Source organism: Myotis davidii, unplaced genomic scaffold, assembly GCF_000327345.1.
Source record: "Myotis davidii unplaced genomic scaffold, ASM32734v1 scaffold242, whole genome shotgun sequence".
Taxonomy (NCBI): domain Eukaryota; kingdom Metazoa; phylum Chordata; class Mammalia; order Chiroptera; family Vespertilionidae; genus Myotis; species Myotis davidii.
This window is the reverse complement of record NW_006295821.1, coordinates 3,572,043-3,591,823: the sequence shown is the minus strand read 5'-3', so window position 1 is coordinate 3,591,823 and position 19,781 is coordinate 3,572,043. Positions and strand designations below refer to the sequence as shown.

At 35.7% G+C, this 19,781-nt stretch overlaps 1 protein-coding gene across 1 annotated transcript in view; it reads left to right on the top strand.

Annotated features, from left to right (window-relative positions):
• Nucleotides 1–22: 22 nt before the first annotated feature.
• The window catches only part of TNFSF13B (tumor necrosis factor superfamily member 13b), a 31,743-nt gene continuing 11,984 nt past the window's right edge, over nucleotides 23–19,781 (top strand). Inside the window, exons 1-3 of the mRNA XM_015568436.1 lie at nucleotides 23–1,261; nucleotides 1,372–1,459; nucleotides 16,286–16,342. Of these exons, the coding sequence (XP_015423922.1) occupies nucleotides 911–1,261; nucleotides 1,372–1,459; nucleotides 16,286–16,342 (496 nt within the window). The 5' untranslated portion in view covers nucleotides 23–910. The remainder of the gene's footprint in view (nucleotides 1,262–1,371; nucleotides 1,460–16,285; nucleotides 16,343–19,781) is intronic.

Genomic DNA, 19,781 nt, shown 5'->3' with positions numbered 1-19,781 from the left:
AAGAGCAATGAATGGTGGGACTGAGGCATTGGGAGCTGGAAGTAAGGGCAATTCTCCTTCAAGACACGGGTACTAGAAGCTCCAGATGTGGAAACAGCAGAGGTGGGGCACCTCCTCAGGGCAAGCTGTCCTGTGGGTAACTGACTTCCTAGCAGTGAGTCCCAGGGGTAAAAGATGACGCAGGCTTCCCTTTAAAATGTATTCCCCCTCCTGTAAAGAACCCTCCTCAAATCTAAACAGGCGCACACATTTCAGTCACATCCTTCTTATTACTTTGCTAAGATAATAATAGAAAGATTGCTCCCCAGCGGACTCCTATGCTCCCCTCGAGGATACTTCATTTTATTTTCTACTCGAGAGCTGTTAATAAATCACTCTCCAGCTGAGTACAGTTCAATGCTAGGGCACTTCGCTTATCTGACCTTCACATTAATTATTTTTCTTACACCAGCAGGAACTTGCGTCTTCTTTTCCCCCTTCCCTGCAGAGCCACATGGCCCCAGCAGACCCAGTTCTCTCATCATGCCAAAGGGGGAGCTCCTTAAACACTCACGTCGCTTACAAGTTCTCTCAAACCCTAAGTTCCATCGAATCAATAGATTTAAGGGACTCGTTTGTGTCTGAATGTTTGGAGATGTCATTACAATTCTTACAAAAACTGAAAGTGAAATGAGGAAGACGGATTGAGCAATCGGCTGGAAGTGCGGATGCCAGGAAGACCTATTGCACGTAGGGGCAGAGATGCAGCCCTGCGGGGAGAAGAAAATTCAGGAGAATTCTCCTGAGGGCAAGCGCCAAGCTGGCCGCTGTAGTCAATGTAGGACATCAACAAACACAGATAACAGGAAATGACCCATTCCCCGTGGTCACTGATTCTGAAGACCCAAACCTTCAAAGTCCAAGGAGTGAAATGAATGACTCCACAGAAGGGAAGCCGGCAGGCCTCTCTCCTGGTCTGAAGAGAAGAGAAGAAATGAAACTGAAGGAGTATGTCTCCATCCTCCCCCAGAAGGAAAGCCCCTCTGCCCGGTTCTCCAGAGAGGGCTCGCTGCTGGCCTTGACCTTGCTGCTGGTCCTGGTGTCCTGCTGCCTCACGGTGGAGTCCTTCTGCAGAGTGGCTGCCCTGCAAGCGGAGCTGAAGAGCCTCCGGGAGGAACTGCTGGAGCACCAAGCTGAGCAGCTGCCAGGCCCTCCCCGGGCGGGAGCAGCAGCCCCCAGGGCAGCTGTGCAGGAAGCTCCAGCTGCCACCTCAGCACTGAAAGTAAGTTCGAAGCAGCTGAGCTGGGTGAGGCCTCGGCACAGTTCTCCCCCCGGTGCTGCCTCCCCTTCCTCAGACATCTTTGCCATAACCTGGGTGTTTTCTGCTCTTAGGGGATCTTTGCACCACCAGCGGCACAAGAAAGCAACTTCAGTCGGAGCATCCGGAAGAAGCGTGCCATTCAGGGTGCAGAAGAATCAGGTATGTCTGCGGCACAGAAGCCTTGAGGGATCAGAGATCCCGGCCTCCACAGGCATGGAGGGTAGCACTGGTTTGGGGGAGCGAGAGGTGGACATAGCCTAGAGACTGTGAACTTTACCGTCTGCAGCAGATGTGGCTTTCCAGCCATCCCGAGCACCGGGAGGTTTAATAGGCTGCACAGCAGGTTCTGTCCTCCAATGGGCAGCCTGTGTGCATAGAAGTCTTTGAGGAGGAAAAGGGGGCACATATTTCTCATCAAATAGTTCGCTCCTGTGTTGCCCATCGCTCCAGAGGAAAAAAAAAAACACTTCATGTTAGCGTAGAACTGGTGCTTGTCCACCTGGGTCATGGAGTTTCAGCTTCAGACAAGCATTTCCTGAGGGCACGCTGTGAAATCAAACGAAGCAGGTGTGTCTGCTTTATTTTGTTTCGTGCTTGACAGAGTTTATTTTATACACACAGACACACTGGTTTTAAAGCTTCTCTGCAATGTGTACATATCCGTGGTTTCTATCTTTCTTCATGTTCCACTTGTTCCATGGAAGTTAAAGGACTCCTGATACCTAAGATTTGGTGGGGCCTCCTAAAATGCTCAGTTTTAGTTCCTTCATAAAGATGAAGAACATGCCAAGACCGGTTTGGCTCAGTGGATAGAGCGTCGGCCTGCGGACTGAAAGGTCCCAGGTTCGATTCCAGTCTAGGGCATGTACTTGGGTTGCGGGCACATCCCCAGTGGGAGATGTGCAGGAGGCAGCTGATCGATGTTTCTCTCTCATCAAAGTTTCTAGCTCTCTATCTCTCTCCCTTCCTCTCTGTAAAAAAATCAATAAAATATATTTTTTAAAAAAAGATGAAGAACATTTGCATCGCGTTTACTAATAACAAAATTTAGTAAACCCTTGGCATTATTTGACTTTGTATTGAGGAACATTTTTTGAGCACCTACAATGAATGTGCCAGGCAGGGATGTCCTAGGATAAGTATTGTCACACCTACTGTTTCCTTTCATCTTCACAGTGGCTGTGAGATACACAACACGTGTAATTATTTATACATATTTGTACTTCTCAAGAGAAATGTGCGAAAGACATAGAGACTAGGTGTTCTTCTCTCAGAAACACACACACACACACACACACGCCACAATCGATGCTTTGACTGTACATTTGTTTTTCACTAAATGTCTTATTTATAAAAAATATTTTTATTTCATAAAACCATATTTTTATCTGGTTATCATATATTTGTGCTAATCATCAGAAGCAATTGGGTTTAAATATTTTTAAACTAGGAAATGTATTTATACTATACTTTAACACATCAATTATTTTCATATTTTGCATTTTATCATTTGTATTTTATACATAATTGAAAAAATACAGCATTTATAACAGGGTATTTTTTTGTTCACTTATCATTATTAAGCATTTTCCCAATTGCTGAGTAATTCTGACACATCTATGTTAACTTATTCATTATACAGTGATTTAACATAATCATTTCCTCGCCCCCCCCCTTTTTTACTATAAGGGAATACACCAAAATATTTGTGCTAATCTCTTTCGTGTATGTGGAATTATATGATCAACATAAATTCTGTAGATGGGATGTCTGAGGATATTCATTTTTATCACCCTTGCTACCTTTTGCCATATTGTTTTCAAAATGAGTTATAAATGCAATTAAAATGTAGTGTACAAGTTCTCCACAGTTTTATAGCATCTTATTTTTTAAAACTTATTTTGGCTTGTTTAGTACCTGTAAAACAGTATCTCAAATTTAATTTGTTGTTTGCTTACAAATAAGAATTAAATTCTTTACACATATTTTGATAATTTCTAAGTTTATCTTCTGCTAATTGTTATTTATAATTTCTCTCATTTGTCTCTTCTATGTTTTATAACTTTGAATAAACTCTATGTTAGACATATTGTGTATCAAAATTTTGATGTAAATATTTTCACAGTATTGTGCTGCTTTTTAAAACTTGTACAGAGATTTTGCATTTGTATATTTTAATGTGATAAACGTTTCCTTTTGATTTTCTCTCATACATCAAAGCTAAAAACATTTATTAACAACCTCCTAGTCTACTCTATTCTCTGCTGCTTTGACATTTTTATAACTTAGTGTTTTAATTTGATATTCAACTCATAAATCTTTCTGGAATTTACTTTGGTAGAATATGTCATATTAGCTTTGATTTTCCCTTCTTTCTATGTTTTCCTTCCAAACTGCTGCTAAATATCTCAGCCAAATTTATTAGATGATATTTTTAACTTGTTTGTGATGGAAGGCTTACTTTATTATTTTAAATTCCTCATATGTAGTTGAGTGCATTTGGAGACTCATTTTCATTGATTTGCTAATCTGTTTATCTGTATTAAATAAAACCTTTTAAGAAAATGTATAATGTAATGAGCTTCACTATCTAGTAGGATCAGGATGCCTCAGTCATCTTTAACCTTATGTGCTAGTATTCCCTTGGTTCTACATATTAGTTTTAAAAATAAACCTTAACTTTACCATTGCAAAGAGGACATAGACTCAGCAGACTTAAGAAGAAAAGAATAGAATAAGAAATTAATAACCTCTTGAGTTTTACTCCCCCAAATATTCTCTATTAATATTTTAAAACTCCTTCCATGTACATGTTCTTACATAGTATATGTGTTTTTATGGCACAAAAAATTATATACTGATGAAAAAAATGTCCTCAAATAATTTGCAATTTTTTACAAAGCTTAGAGAATAACAGAAAATTCTAACCAAGTGAATCAAAATTACCCAGTTTTCACAATCCAGATGTGATCATTGTTGTCATCATGTTTTGCCTCCAATTTTTATAGACCTTTAATATAGTACATGGGAGTGGGCAAAGGTAGGTTTACAGTTGTTGTATGGAAAATAATACAATAAATAATAAACTATGTTTCACGTACTCACAACTGCAAACCTACTTAACCCAAATCTGTATATAGTATATATGTGTAGTATATAGTATATATGTATATAGATATATTATGTATTTATATATATATTGTACATAGTATATATCTCTATATATCTTTATATCTCTCTCTGTGTACTCATAACATTAATAATCTCAGATGGAAGGTTTGAAGATAAGAGGCTTAGTGACAGGTACTATATGCTATTCCTTGTCAATGAAATCAGCTGGACTGTTGTTACAGGCACTGTCCGTTTGTTTAGTACTACTCTAAAATGAATGAATATACCCGAGAATGTTGTCTGAAACTCTGATTTTGTTGTTGTTAGTTGGTAGGATGTTCTGCAGATTGAGAAAATTCTATGCAGATTGAACCTATGCAGCTTTCCTCTTTTTTTGTTTTGTTTCCATTCCAGTTCTGATATATTTTCAGGACGGCTCAAAAACCTTTGGTTGTCCCTTTTACTTTCAAAGTGTTCACTTTTGTTCTTATTTATTACTTTTCTATATACACTTTGGGATCATTAATATTTTCTTGGAATTTAAAACTGAGGAGACAAATGAATTTTTACACTGTTTAATTTATATATTCAGTAATGTTTAATATCTCTATTAAATACTGAATTTAATTTCCCAATAAGACATGTGTTTTTAAGTGTAGGTTTCACTATTCTTTCAAAGTTAATTTAAAAAACTTTTGTTGCTGTTCTGGAATCTTAGCATTTTTAAATAGCTTGTTAAACTGTTAAAAATGTACATCATTTAAAATAAATGATATAGCATTTGATCTCATGCTTGTTTGTAAACCACAGCAACATATTTATGGATTTATAGTTAACAGAATTATAATATTATTTTTATTTTTTATCTAGAGCTCTGCTTTCTACATATACTTCTCAATGACAATGTGCCATTATTTTTTAACTATGTCAAAAAAGTTTATAGCTAAATATTGCCAACTAATACACCAGAATGTTACTTATTCTTATTTTTTTATAAATCCAACATAAATCTCATCAGCCACTGCAATGTTATTGTGTGTATATACCACTTATAAATAAATTTTAGTGTGTTGGTCTAGAAAGCCCAACCTCCCCAGCACCAGCAAGCCTAGTACTGCCTCAGTATTTGCTACAAATTACATATCATCAAGGAAAACTGTCATCTATTCATTTGTATATGTCTGTCTGTACAACTAAAGAGTAGGAAGGTATGTAGTCTGGCTCCTTTTTCTTCTCCTGTATACTTATCATGGCACTTGTATCTGTAGGTATTCTTTTAATATTTGTTGATGGATTTGGGCCTCAATTTGAAGCGAGAAAGATTGACTTGGAATTATTTTGCTGGTGGGATTTTTCCATGTTTCACTTAGAGACCAAGTTATTAAATTTTAAACTTTCCATTTAAAGCAACTAATTAACCAAAGAATAAGCCTGATCACAAGGCTAGAGCCATGGGAGAGTTGGGAACCTCTTGCCTCAGACCTTCTTGGTGCAGCAAGTAGACACTATTTGAACTGAAAACTTATGGAGAAGCTCCTATATTCAGCAACCTCTTTAACTAAAATTTTATGGATTAATGGTTTTATTTAAATTTTTTTCCTTTTCATTGAGGTATTATTTACATACTAGAGGCCCAATGCACGAAAATCATGCAAGAGTAGGCCTTCCTTCCCCCGGCTGCCACCGCTGGCTTCCCTCTGGCACCCGGGACCCGGACTTCCCTCCAGCTGCAGGCAGGCACCCGGGACCCGGGCTTCCTTCACAGCCCCGGCTTCGTCAGGAAGGTTGTCCGGAAGGACATCCAGAAAGATGCCTGGTCTAATTAGCATATTATACTTTTAGTATTATAGATGATAAAGGGTTCATATTTCAAAAAATATAGCTTGATGAATATTTATAAACTGACAGCAGTAGATGAAGGGACCACCATCATCCCGCACTCCCACTTGCTACTACTTCCAATCCTCCCAGGGGTAAGTGCTGCTTTTACTAAATTTTAAAATTTGCTACTTTGGCTCCAGTTTGTTTTTCTTAATTATGTTGTATTTCAAATAAAAGTCTTACTAAGTTTCGTGTGTTTCATAAGATAATTTCTGATTATAGTATAACAGCAGAAATGTGGGGAAATCCAGGATCAAAGAATTGCCAAATGGCTCAGATTAACCAAAAACTCACTTTTAAATCCCATAAAGTGTATTTGGAGATATTCCTAATTTTAATTTTTAAAGTGATTGCCTTTAAAAATATTACTCATTAAGATTTCTTCACAAATGGAATCATGATGACCCATATTTTGAACCCTCACCTCACTTCATCATTAATTATACTTACTGATTATAAACTTAAATTTATAGAAATCTATTAATTTTTAAAAACCTAAAAATAAGCATGTTTAGCAAGAAAATGAGTTCTTTAAATGGGCTTCTATTGAACCCATTATTTATTAATTTTAAATAAAATCAGGTGGCCTTTGTATTTTCTCCTTTTGATAGGGTATTTAATGGTTATTAGAAATCATGTGTTTTAAATTATAGAAAGACAAACATTTTTATAATGGTTAGTGTACTTGTCCAAACTGTAACAATGAATAGTCGTGAAAACATGAACAAATCAAAGAAATATAAAAACATGAGTGCCCATATTTCATCATCTAAATATTTATTGTAAGATTTTGACCAAACTGCTTTGTTATTTTGCTTTGTTATTTTTCTTCATTTTTATTCTTTCTTTCTTTATTTTTTAATCCTCACCTGAGGATATGCTTATTGATTTTAAGAAAGAGTGAGAGAAATATCAATGCAAGAGAGAACATCAATTGGTTGCCTTCTGTACCTGCCCAGATTGGGGATCAAAACCCGCAAACTAGGTATGGAATTGAGCCCACAGCCTTTCAGAACACAGGATGACGCTCCAACCAACTGAGTGAGCCACACCAGCCAGGGCTTCTTCATTTTTAAGTAAACTTTTTTAGTTTGTACTTATTTTAGAATTGTAGAAAAGTTGCAAAGATAGTACAGGATGTTGACATAGGTCCCTCCTCCAGTGTCCCCTAATGTGAACATCTTACATTACCATAGCACTTTGGCCACAACTAAGAAACCAACATTGGAACTTAACTAATAATGAAACTCCAGACTTTATTTGAATTTCACCAGTTTTCCCACTAATATCCTTTTTATGTCCCAGGAATCATCCAAAAGACCACATTGTATTATCATTTTCAAATAGAGTTTTGAATATAAATTAACACTTATTATTGTAATTTAGCTGTCAATCTGGGGTAAACATCTTCAATTGTTAAAATAAAAATTACCGATACTATTTTTGAGTCTTCTTTTTTGAAATTCATAGTCCCATTTCCTTTGCAAGGAAAGATAGGAAGCCTGAGGGGTCTAGAAGGTCCAGTCTGTTTCATTGACATTTCTGGCTCAGCTATAACTTACATGTTGAAAGCATAAAATGTAGAACTCAACGATCCAGTTTGTATCAAAATTAGGCTAACTGGAACCTCTTGCCCAGTAAGGGCGTATTCTTTCCTAGAACAGAAACAGCTGGCTGCTGTCATGGTAATCTTTGGCCAGATTCTTCCATGCGTGTTATTTTTTACCCCCTGCTTCAGTAATGACAGACTCTTTTATCAGTGTTGCAAGAGCAGGCTTCTGTTCAATTTTCAAAAAAGTATTTGAAATGAAAATAGTGATCTGACAATCAAATCTTTGAACCCTGTTCTTGTCAAGTTTAAAGTTTTGGGAAACAGAAAAGCCAGGAAACAAATGAATGGAGCCAAGAGTGATATTGCATCTCTTCCACATATCCTGCAAGGCTGCTCGTTTCCAAGAATTATTCTAGTTGTTGGGTATTGATTGGAAAACAAAGCAGATAAACACAGAAAATAATCAATAAAGATAATTAATGAGTAAATTATAACACTAGAAAATGCCAAATACATTGAAAAAGTGAAAATATTAGCCAGGCCGGCATGGCTCAGTGGTTAAGCATTGACTTATGAACCAGGAGGTCATGGTTTGATCCCTGGTCAAGGCACATGCCTGGGTTGCAAGCTCGATCCCCAGCGTGGGGTGTGCAGGAGGCAGCTGATCGATGATTCTCTCTTATCATTGATGTTTATATCCCTCTCTCCCTCTCCCTTCCTCTCAGAAATCAATAAAAATTTCTTTTTAATAAAAGTAAAAAATTTAGGGCAGGGTTAAGGGCAAGGGAAAGGAAAGAGGATATGTTTCCATTTCAAATGGGGAGGCCAGGGTAAGTCTTTCTATCTTCTCTTGAAAGCTCAATAATTCTTTATGCTTTCAATTTTAAAAAGTTCAGACATGGGAAGGTATTTTACACATAAATTTCCTCATATTGAGGGGTGTGTTCTCATTATTAATTCTATAGGAATGGATAGTGTTAGTTTTAGTGTTTAAGTATGATTTTTATAGGTCAAGTCCTACTTTAAAAAACTACATTGTTAGCTGTCCCTTTGTTGTGGTGGAATTTTCTTTGAAAGGATATACCCATTTCTGAAGAGTTAGAGAAGAAACATATTTTTCTCATATTAGAGTGAACAGCCACTATGCCAAGCTCTGAAGTAGACACTCTGGATTATACAGAAAAGAGAAGAGAGAAACTAAGTTATTGGTTTGTTCCATGTGTAAGCTCTGGGTTATGCCCTGTTGGTCGGTGATATCTTTTACCCTCCCAATAACCCTGTTAGGTCGTCATTACTGCCTTTATTTTAGATGATATAATTGAGGCCCAATTCCTCCTCTTAACAAACTAAATATTTAGTTAGAGGAATTAAACAAAATTAATGTAAAATTTAAGATAATACACAATAAGCTCTTTAGCTTTTATAAAGCACATGTAAATTATGACTGCAATGGATTCTTACACTATGAAATAGATATTATTTTCATTATATAGATAAGAAAACATTTCAAAATTATGTCAGTCTCGTGATTAAACAGGTTTAAGAAGTCAATTCATTATCAATTGACTATAAATTCTGAGTTTTTACAATTATGCAAGCTTTATATGCTTACTGTTCAAATAAGATACCAAATTTGAGAAAAATTACTGAGTCCTTTGACACCCAGACTTTTGCTATATTATTAGCAGTGAGAGAGGCATATAGTTACGGAATCATAGAATGTTAGTAATGATGAGTATAGACTAAAAGATTACCTACCTCTTGGTGGAGAAGTGTTGAGCTGGGTTTGGAAGACTCAGTAGATTTGGGCAAGAGAAGACTGTGTCCTAGACTATGAGAACAATAATAAAACAGGAAACAGAAAAAGTATAAAAGAGGCCTTATGTTAGTAGGTGGCAGAGGCATAACACATGCCAACATCTTGACATTATCCCTTAACTCTTCTAAATTTTTAAGATTTTTGCAAGTGCTGATTGATTGAAGTGTTTTTACAAGTTAAGGCTTTCCTCTCCTCCTTCCCTCCCTCCTATGGCTGGACTGTTGGAGATAGGGGAAATTGAAAATAACTGCCTCATGATAGCTTCTGACATTACTTTTGAAGTCACACATCCACTCACCCTTTTTCTCTTCTAACTGCTGCTGTAGAGTGTGTCAGGGAAATAATCAGTAAGAAATCAGGCAAAAGGTATACAACCATTTACTTTAAAAATATAATCGCATGCTATAGTTCTGTAGATGAAGATCAAATACTTTATTATTGAGAATTATTCGTTATGGAAAATGTTTTCAATATAACATGCGCCCAAAGATTTATTGTTAGAGGGTCCAGATATTATGGAAATAGTTTTTTTTTTGTACAACCTATTTTCCCTAAAACACTAATTTATTTAATGTATTATGAAGTAAGGATGGGTTTTTAAAGAATTATTTGGAAAGGTTATGATGACTATTTTCTTTTATAAATTGTTTCACAGATTTCTGTTTCAGTCTGCTCTAAACCAGGCATTACAAATTTGTAAATGATGTTCCTTAATATCAAGTGACTCCTGGTCTGGCGAGAGAGACAGTTAAAGAAACCATTAGTATGTGTAGTGAAAGGTATGTTCACAGTGTAGTGGGATCAGGGAAAGACTTGATATTTGATCTGAGCCTTGAAGGATGAAGGGGCTTTCACCAGATGAAAGCTGAGGGCTATTTATGCAGAGGAATGGCAGATACACAGTCATGGGAGCATTAAGATGGCCTCCTTTTCTGAAACTGTGTGTATAAGTACATCTGGATAGGTGAATATAATTCATGAGGCTGTGAAAGCAGACTTTGTTTTTATGTTCAAGAGCAGCCACTGAAAAAATTATAAATATTGGAAGAACAAGATAAAGTTTAGGTTTAGAAAGATAATTTTAGAGGACATACAAATGATGGACTAGGATTTGTAGAAAACACAAGAGGCACAACTTAGTAAGCAAATGTAATTTGTAAGAACCATTAGGGTAAAAATGTGAACCTGGGGTACCCTGCTCCTGGTCTTCCCAATTTCATCATTCATTCTCTCTCTCTCTCTCTCTCTCTCTCTCTCTCTCTCTCTCTCTCTCTCCTTCACACATACTTGCTGTGTCCTTCCAACACCAAGGCTGAGAAAATCAGCCTTTCTCAAGACTCATGATTATTAATTTGTCTGGAAAGATCCTATCCCCTTAATTCTGATTTTAATTAAAGTGCCATCATTAAGAGAAGCCTTCCTGATTGGGTCAAATGTCTGAGTATTCTCTCTCACCCACACAATTGCAACTTTAGTTCTGTTTTTATCATATTGATTCATGCCTGTTCTTCCCACTAGATTGTAAGTTTTATGGGGGTAGGGATTGTTTTTCCTTTTGTTTTTTTTCTATCCCTGGCACAACACATGACGTAAATGTAGTGCTCAGTAAAATTATTGAATGAGATATAGAATCTAAATTGAACAAAAGTTAAAAATTCAAACCATTAAAATGTGCTTATTGAATTTCAAGATTGAGGAGGAAGGAATTAGGTACATGTATAAAGTTTCTACCTTGGGCAACTCAGAGGACAGTTATATATCCATTAAGAGAAAAAAGGAGGAGTAAGAGTTGAGTGTATGAGGATGATAAAGAAATAGATTTGGGACATGTCGAACTTGATTAATCACTATGGTATCCAGACAGAAATATCCAGAAGTTTGCATATTGTTTTTCACTGGCAAGTTACTGATATCCAATGAGTATACATCATTAATTGGGAAATATTTTAAAATAATGCAAAGAAGTCATGTCAAAAGAAAAAACATACCTGTGGCAATGATGACTCAACTATAAAACTAATAATTTCAAATTAAAATATTTGATCAATTGTAAAACAAAAAAAAATTAGATGAAAATATCTGTTTTTGGGTTTTTTTTACTCGTAGTGTCTATGAGGCTATGTAAAGAGCTACCATTTTACATATCCTACATTACCTTAAGCATAGAATATAATTATATTATGAGTAGTACATGACAATGCCTAATTAATGCTTAAAACTATCTACACATACACACATAGAAAATCTTTAATTTAAATATTTTTCTTTACTCCTATCAGCTGTAGTTATTTCTGTTTTATTTTATCAACTCCTTTCCAGCCCTCAAAAACACAGCTCCCCTTTTTACTTCCCCAGGGCCATTACAGTACTACCATCTCTCTAAATTCCCCAGAATTGAAAGTTTGTATATTTTTGTTTGTTTTTGCTTTTTTTTTTTTTAAAAAAAAACATTCTTTTCTTTATAGTTTTTAATTCTCCTTCAAACACATATAGTCGTTAGTCACAAACTTTTAATTTTTTTCACAATATATCTTGGCTACTTCATTTGTACAATTGCATTTTAGAACAAATGATCCTCATATATTTATTACCGGTCAACAACTGAAACTTGGCTAGCTGTTGTCTCCCTTTACGGCAATTCATTCTATGCATAGACACATATATGATCAACATGTATCAGGCTGGTTCCCCTCAAGATGAACAATTCCTGATTATTTTTCTTGTTTTATAGTAGGTCAAGTGCGTATTTCTCAATCTAGTTCTCTAGAAATTCTTTTAAAACTCTCTCAACTCTTACTGATTTCATAAGTAGCCACCCAAGCAAACTGTTTATCATAGATCAAATAAAACTTTATAATCCAGTTTTCCACATCGGAATTGTTGTGTTTCCATTCCAGTAGAAATTTTTATCCTAAAGCAATTCTGTCTTCAATTTATTCACAAATCTATGTCTAGCATTAGGTCAATGTTTAGCTCTTTAAGGGATTTCTTCTAATTAAAATTTTCTAGCCAAATGAGTGAGAAGAACGATGAAGAATTAGAAAGTAACACAACAAATATTAACAATCCCATTAACTTTCAAGTCCCTTTCCCTGATTAAATGCTATTTGAATATTACATTTAAGAAGGTAGCTGTCAAACTCAAAATGTTTTTGAATAGAAAATATTTAAATGCTATTTTATTTGTGAAGTTGGTTAGATTTTATCATATCAAATGTTGACCAGCAAATTATTTTGTTGTGAAAGTTCTTATTTTAGGGATTCTCTCTTGTAATCTATTTTTGTCATCAATATATTAATTTGTTTTAGAAATATTTACTTTAGAAACATTAAACTTTGTGTAAAATGAAATATTTTACACAAAGTTTAATATTTCCAAAAGTAAATTTTCTTATGCTGTCAAAATGTACTTAACAAGAATAATTATGTTTCCCACATTATTATATATATATAATAAGTATATATTCAGAAATATGTTTCCCTATCAGACTCAAAAGGTTTTAATGTATGCTATTATCTTGCTTAGATAAAAAGATAAACTATTCTCAAATTCTTGTATAATTCCCTTCAATTATATTAGAGAAGATGATGTATGAAAGACTTATGAAAGCCAAGCACAATCAATTACGTATTATAATTGTTATTGATATTGTGTTTTACAATAAAAACTTTTGTGGTTGGATATCTATGCTATTGGGAGATATCAGAAAATACTATGCTCATTTTTTCCCCCCACTTTTTGTAAGCAAGAATCTATAGTTAAGATCAAATCTACGTTGAAATAGAGAGTCCTAAAAGTCTGAACTGGAGATAAATGGGTAATAGATATCAAATTTCCTAAGAAGGAAGAGTTGAAATGCGAAGAGATAGGTAATACTGATGGGGTTGATGGGACCTGAGCAACATCTAATGAGGAAATCTTATATTTCTTTTCCTTTTTAAAAAGTATACTTTTATTGATTTCACAGAGCAAGGAAGAGGGAGAGAGAGATAGAAACATCAGTGATGAGAGAGAATCATTGATTGGCTGCCTCCTGCACGCCTCCTGCTGGGGATCAAGCCCAAAACAGGAGCATGTGCCCTTGACTAGGAATCGAACCCAGGACCCTTCAGTCCGCAGGCCGACACTGTTTCCACTGAGCCAAACCGGCTAGGGTGGAAATCTTATTTTTCAAGAAAACTCCTTGAAAAGCCCAGTGACTTCCTCTGGGATAATAATAATAATAAATAATGAATAGCACTAGCTTTAGTGAGGACTGGTATGGTTCAAACACTACTATTGAACTGTCACTTTTATATCCTATTTTCTTTTGTGGGGTTGTTTTTTTTTGACATTAATTTTTATTTTTTATCTTTATTGTTGAAAGTATTAGAATGTCTCCCCCTTTCAATTTCCATTGTTCTTCACCACCAGGTTCCCACCTCAGGCCTTCCACACCCTGTTGTCTGTGTTCATGGGCAACGCATACTTGCATATAAATCCTTTGGTTGATCTCTTCCCACCCGCCTCTCCCCTTCCTTCTGAGATTCCTCAGTCTGTTCCATGTTTCCATGCCTCTGGTTCTGTTTTATTCATCAGTTTATTGTGATCCTTTGATCCCATTCTCTTTTCTGAAGGATATTTCTTGAAGTAAACTTTTCTCTCCATAGCATCTTTTCTTCTAAAAAGTAAATTTCTGCTACTACATGATGGAATTGATCCTTGTATTTCAAAATGTAGGTTGTAGCCAAGTTTTCATTAGGCTTCAGAGATTAACATTCAGTTAAAATTAAAAATTTCATATCAATTTGGTAGTGTGGAGGCATCATTCATTGCGTAAAACTCTCTTACAGGGAAAGGGTTCATTGAAATAGGAAGTAATGTATTATAGTATTTCTTTGGTCCTTTTTTTTTTAATCAGCTTCACTTGGTCTTCATGCCCTCATAGTGTCCTTCATTATGTTCCCAGTTTGTTGGGCGCAATGTTGTATCAGGAACAATAATGCTAACACTACTACTACTACTACTACTACTACTACTACTACTACTACTACTACTAGCCAAGAGTGATTTTGCAATTTTTATATACTAAATGTTTCATGTGTATTATCTCATTTAATCTTTATAATATGCATGTACACAAAATGACAAAAGAAAAGATGGAAATTCGACTTCTGTCAACATCCTCTTCTTTTCTCTCTGTGGAGGAAAGAGTAGAGCTTTAGGTGCTCTGCCTGACCCTTGTCTCCCTCACAAAAGTAATCAGGGTGCATTGTGAGTAGTAATTTCTTAAGAAGTACTTCTTAGAAAAATAGAAACACATCTAAAAGAGGTTTAATGTGGCCAGATAGTGTGACCTTTGATATGGTATGACCTTCAGACTTTAGCTGCTTTGGATGTTTTGTTACTTATGTTCAAAGCCTCCTTACAACTGTTCTGCTTGTTACGATGCTTTTACATATTTTTGTGGCAGAAGATCTGCCTTAGTAACTGCGCTGAGTCACATTTTTCTTATGGCACAGACCTGACTACCCTTGTTTTACAAATGTATGAAAGAATCACAAAGTAGGCCAAACATGCTGTTCCTATCGAATTGATCAGATTAACATAAAAATGTGTTAGAAAAGTTTCCTGGTTATAAAGGAATTGCAGTTTTTAACATTATATTCCACCTTTAAATGCCAAGGGAAATTTCTTAACAGATTTTTTTATGTGATAAGTCCCTTTAATGGAATTCTTTTTAGGCCAATGCATTTGCACCACCTCAGAATATCATATATAATTATTACATCTGTTATTCTAGGCTTTAAATATTATAAAAATTTCAGTTAATCAACTGGAGCAGAAAGTCTTGTGTCAAGCTCTTGAAATCTATACATTGAGAAGCATGTTTTAAACTATTCAATGCTGAGTAAAATACTTGCTAGATAATAAAAATATAAACTAGTAGTTTCTTAATTTAAAATAGGCACACTTAAGCTTATATATTTCAAATACATTTACTATTTTGATTTCTTTTTCTACAGTCTACTTATTTTGCTTTTACCTGATAGCTTTTGTCTTTATTTAACAGAATAGTTTTTTATTCCCTTGAATATTCCCTGCAATATTCTACTGTACATGTAATATGTGATATGCATTGATGCTTCCCAGGAACTATACTGATTAAGCAGTCTTAGGGAAATGCTTTCATTTTATTTTAAAAAGATGTTCTAGCTCTTCTCCTTTTGGCCCAAATATTTTAACAAAAGCCTGACTTTGGCTCCATAGTGAAACAGATGTGGTTTCCGCCTCAGTTGTTTACACTCTACAAGACTTAGCTTTCAGCACATAATTTTTAGGAGATTTGTGTCTTCTCAATAAATGTTAGCAAAGATGATATGCTTACTGTATTTCAACAACATGTAGAGTTTTTCTAAAACATAAATTTTAAAGGACAAATTATATTTCAAGTACAAGTTATAGTAAAAAACTGTGGATAAATTTCATAAAGTAATTTTAGGAACAATATACAAGCTATGTAGAAAGTATAATAGATTTGGTGTTACTGGAGAATGAGTTTGTAGCTTTATGTTCTAAGTCATCTTAGTTCCCTTACTATTTCTATTCAAGTAACTAAAATGATACATTTTTGCTTTTCAGTCATTCAAGACTGCTTGCAACTGATTGCAGACAGTGACATGCCTACTATACGAAAAGGTAATAAAATAGTCCCAGTAATTTTTCCACTTAGAATTCAGTATAGTCCAATTAGTTGTAAATTTCAAGTCCAAAGAATGTATTCCAATTTCAGGTCAAATCAGCTCTCTACTTCAAACTTCTTATAGTCAGATGTAAAATAATAAACAAATTTATTCAAAATAATTAGGGAATAGATATATAAATATTTTAAAACAGAATTATCTTAGAGACACTAATACTTAGGAATTTTAAATAGCATATGATAAAACAAAATCAATATTAAAGCAAATTCAATTTTTTATTATTTAAAAAATTGGGTCCAGTTCATGAAAATTTGTGCACACCAGAGGGCCCCTCAGCGTGACCTGCACCTTCTCGCAGTCCAGAATCAGGCCTAAGCTGACAGTCAGACATCCCTCTGGCAGCCCAGGACCCCTTGGGGGATGTCTGACTGACAGCTTAGGCTTGGTCCCCCGCTGGGGCGTGGGCCTAAGCTGCAGTTGGATATCCTTAGCGCTGCCTAGGAGGTGGGAGAGGCTTGTGGCTTAGCAGAGCACCCCCTATAGGAGCGCACTGACCACAGGGGGCAGCTCCTGCATTAAGCATTTGACTGCTTGTGGTCAGTGTGTATCATGGCGACTAGTCGTTCCAGGTCGTTCTGCCATTAGGGTCACTTTGCATATTATATCAGGGGGAAAAAGAAATGAACAAGATGTAAATGCTATTCATAAAATTAAATGCTATTGAGAAACATAAAGCAGTCAAGGGGCAAGGGAATGTTTGGGTTGTGACCCATAAAAGGGAGTTCAAAAGTGTCAGGAAATTAAGCTGGAGCCAGGGATGGGGAAACAAGTCCAGATGACAAATTTGGACTGCCCTTTGTAATGATTCCCAGGAGTGCTATCTTGCATGTGTATTTTTCTATGTGATTTTAGTTATTTTAAACATAACACAAATATTAAACTATTTGAAATTATATTATTACTTATGACTCGCATTTTCCAAAGGCATATGTTTTCAGCTTTTACTAGGCAGCAAACTGTTTCCTAAGAATTAAAATTAAGCCAGCAAAAGACCTTACGGTCCAAAGATAAAATTTTTAGAAATGTGACTTGGAAAAGATTTGTTTTGCACATTTGGCCAAAAAAAATAAATGCTATAAACTACACAGAAAAATACAGCGGCTACTCCATTGTAGCATGGATTACTCAGTGTTATGATTTTCTTGGTGTGGTGGCTGCTCTCCACTGATCCAGGGTGCACATCTGGGTGCTTTGCCCTTTGGACCCGTGGGTTGGCTTTGTGATGCCACCAAGCATTGGACAGTATGTAAACGTAAGTATGCATGTACGTTTCAGTAATATTGCTCTACTGTGCCCCATAAATTTTGATATGTTGTTTCCATTTTTATTTGTCACAAGATATGTCTTCATTTACCTTTTGGTGTAACAGATGATGCTCCAACCGACTGAGCCACCTGGCCAGGGATTCATTTACCTTTTGATTTGGTTTTTGACCCACTGGTTGTTCAGGAACATGTTGTTTAACATCCATGTATTTGTGAATGTTCCAGTTTTCCTTCTGTTATTGATTTCTAGTTTCATGCTGTTGTGGTTGGAAAAGATACCTAATATGATTTCAGTCTTTTCAAACTTTTGGGACTTCGTTTGCACCCTAACATTTCATCTATCCTGGAGAATTTTCATGTGTACTTAAGAAAACTGTATATTTTGGTACTGTAGAATAGGATATTCTGTATATCTGTTATGTCATAGTCTGTAGTTTTGTTCAAATATTCTATTTCTGTACTAATTTTCTTTTGGATGATTTATTTCTAAAATGGGGTATTGAATTGTGCTCTTACTATATTATTGTCTACTTTCTCTTTAAGAGCTCTTAATATTTTCTTTACACATTTAGAGTCTCCAATGTGCGATATATATATTTGTTATATCCTCTTGATGATTATCATATAATGGCTTTCTTTGTCTCTTGTGACAGTTTTTGACTATCCATTTGGTCGATATAAGAATAGCCACTTCTCTCTTTTGTTTACTGTTTACATAGAATATTGTTTTCTAACCCTTCCATTGAAGACTCTCTGTGTCCTTAAAGTTAATGTGAGTCTCTTGTAGGCAGCACATGGTTGGATTTCTTTAACCCATTCAGCCACTCTAAACTTTCACTTCCCGCTCCCCCACACATTATGTTATTGATGTGATAGTTTACATCTTTTTATAGTGTGTAACTTTTAAATTACTGTAGTCATAGTTCTTTTTAATACCTTTGTTTTTTAACTTTTACACTAGAGTGAAAGGAATTTACAACTCATTTCAGCCATTTATTTCAGGTTGTTTACCCGAAATTTGTTTCCTTTCTTTGATTGTGTTGTGCTTTCTGGATTCTTCATATTCCTTGTAGATTTGCTTTGTTATCTTTTCCTTTGAAGGAGAAGCTACCTCTTTCAGTCTTTCTGGACTGATTTTGACCGGGAAACATGTTTCTTGGTTAGTAGGGCTTGGTATCAGCCACACTAAGGCTAGGACAAGACCCCCTTTGCTTCTGTTCTTCCCTGCTAAAGGGAAAGCATCAGTTCTCTGCTTTTCTTCAATCATGCAAAAAATGTTGGCTATAAGGGGATGTTCTCCCCTTTTCTTTATTTCTAACAGTATCAGGGACCAAGCTCTTTTGCTTTATCTGTGTTTGGTATGAGGCAAACTCCCTCCACAGAAGGCAGGTTCCCCATCCCTCCACAGGAGGGAATCATGGGCTGAAGCAGTCTTCTTGGTGCTGAGCTAAACCTATTAAGGGGAAGGACTGATGTGAGTACACTTTGTGCTCTTTAGGATACTGCTACTTCTTAGCTGGATTCTGAATTTCTCTTCAAGGTATGTTGGTTCCAATAATATTGTTAAATCATTGTTTCTGAGGAGGGGTAATTTATAAGGCTTTCTACGTTGCCATGTCTTGCTGACATAATCCCTCATTCAGAACTTTAAATATGTGATTCTACTGCCTTTTGCCTACATAGTTTCAAGTGGGAAGTCAGCTGTTATTATTAGGCATCCCTTGTACTTGAGGAGTTGCTTCTCTCTTGGTGCTTTCAAGATACTATCCTGTCTTTGTCTTTGAACTGATTCATTTTAATATGTCTTGGTATGGATCTTTTTTAGTTTATCCATCTTGGAAGTCATTGAGTTTCTTGGATGTATAGATTTATTCTTCTTTAGAGTTGTAAAGAGTTTGGCAATTATTTCTGCCGGGTTTGGCAATTATTTCTGCCGGGAGCCGGTCCATCCTTGCTGTTTCAAGGGACCTGGCATATATGGCATACTGTTCTTAATATGTTTGCTCACCTTCTTGGCGCTGTGTTTTAACCAAGGTCACCTCTCCGAGAAAGGTTGTTTCCCCAGGTAGGGATTTTCCCCTGAAGTTAGGGAGGGAATAAAACCTCTTA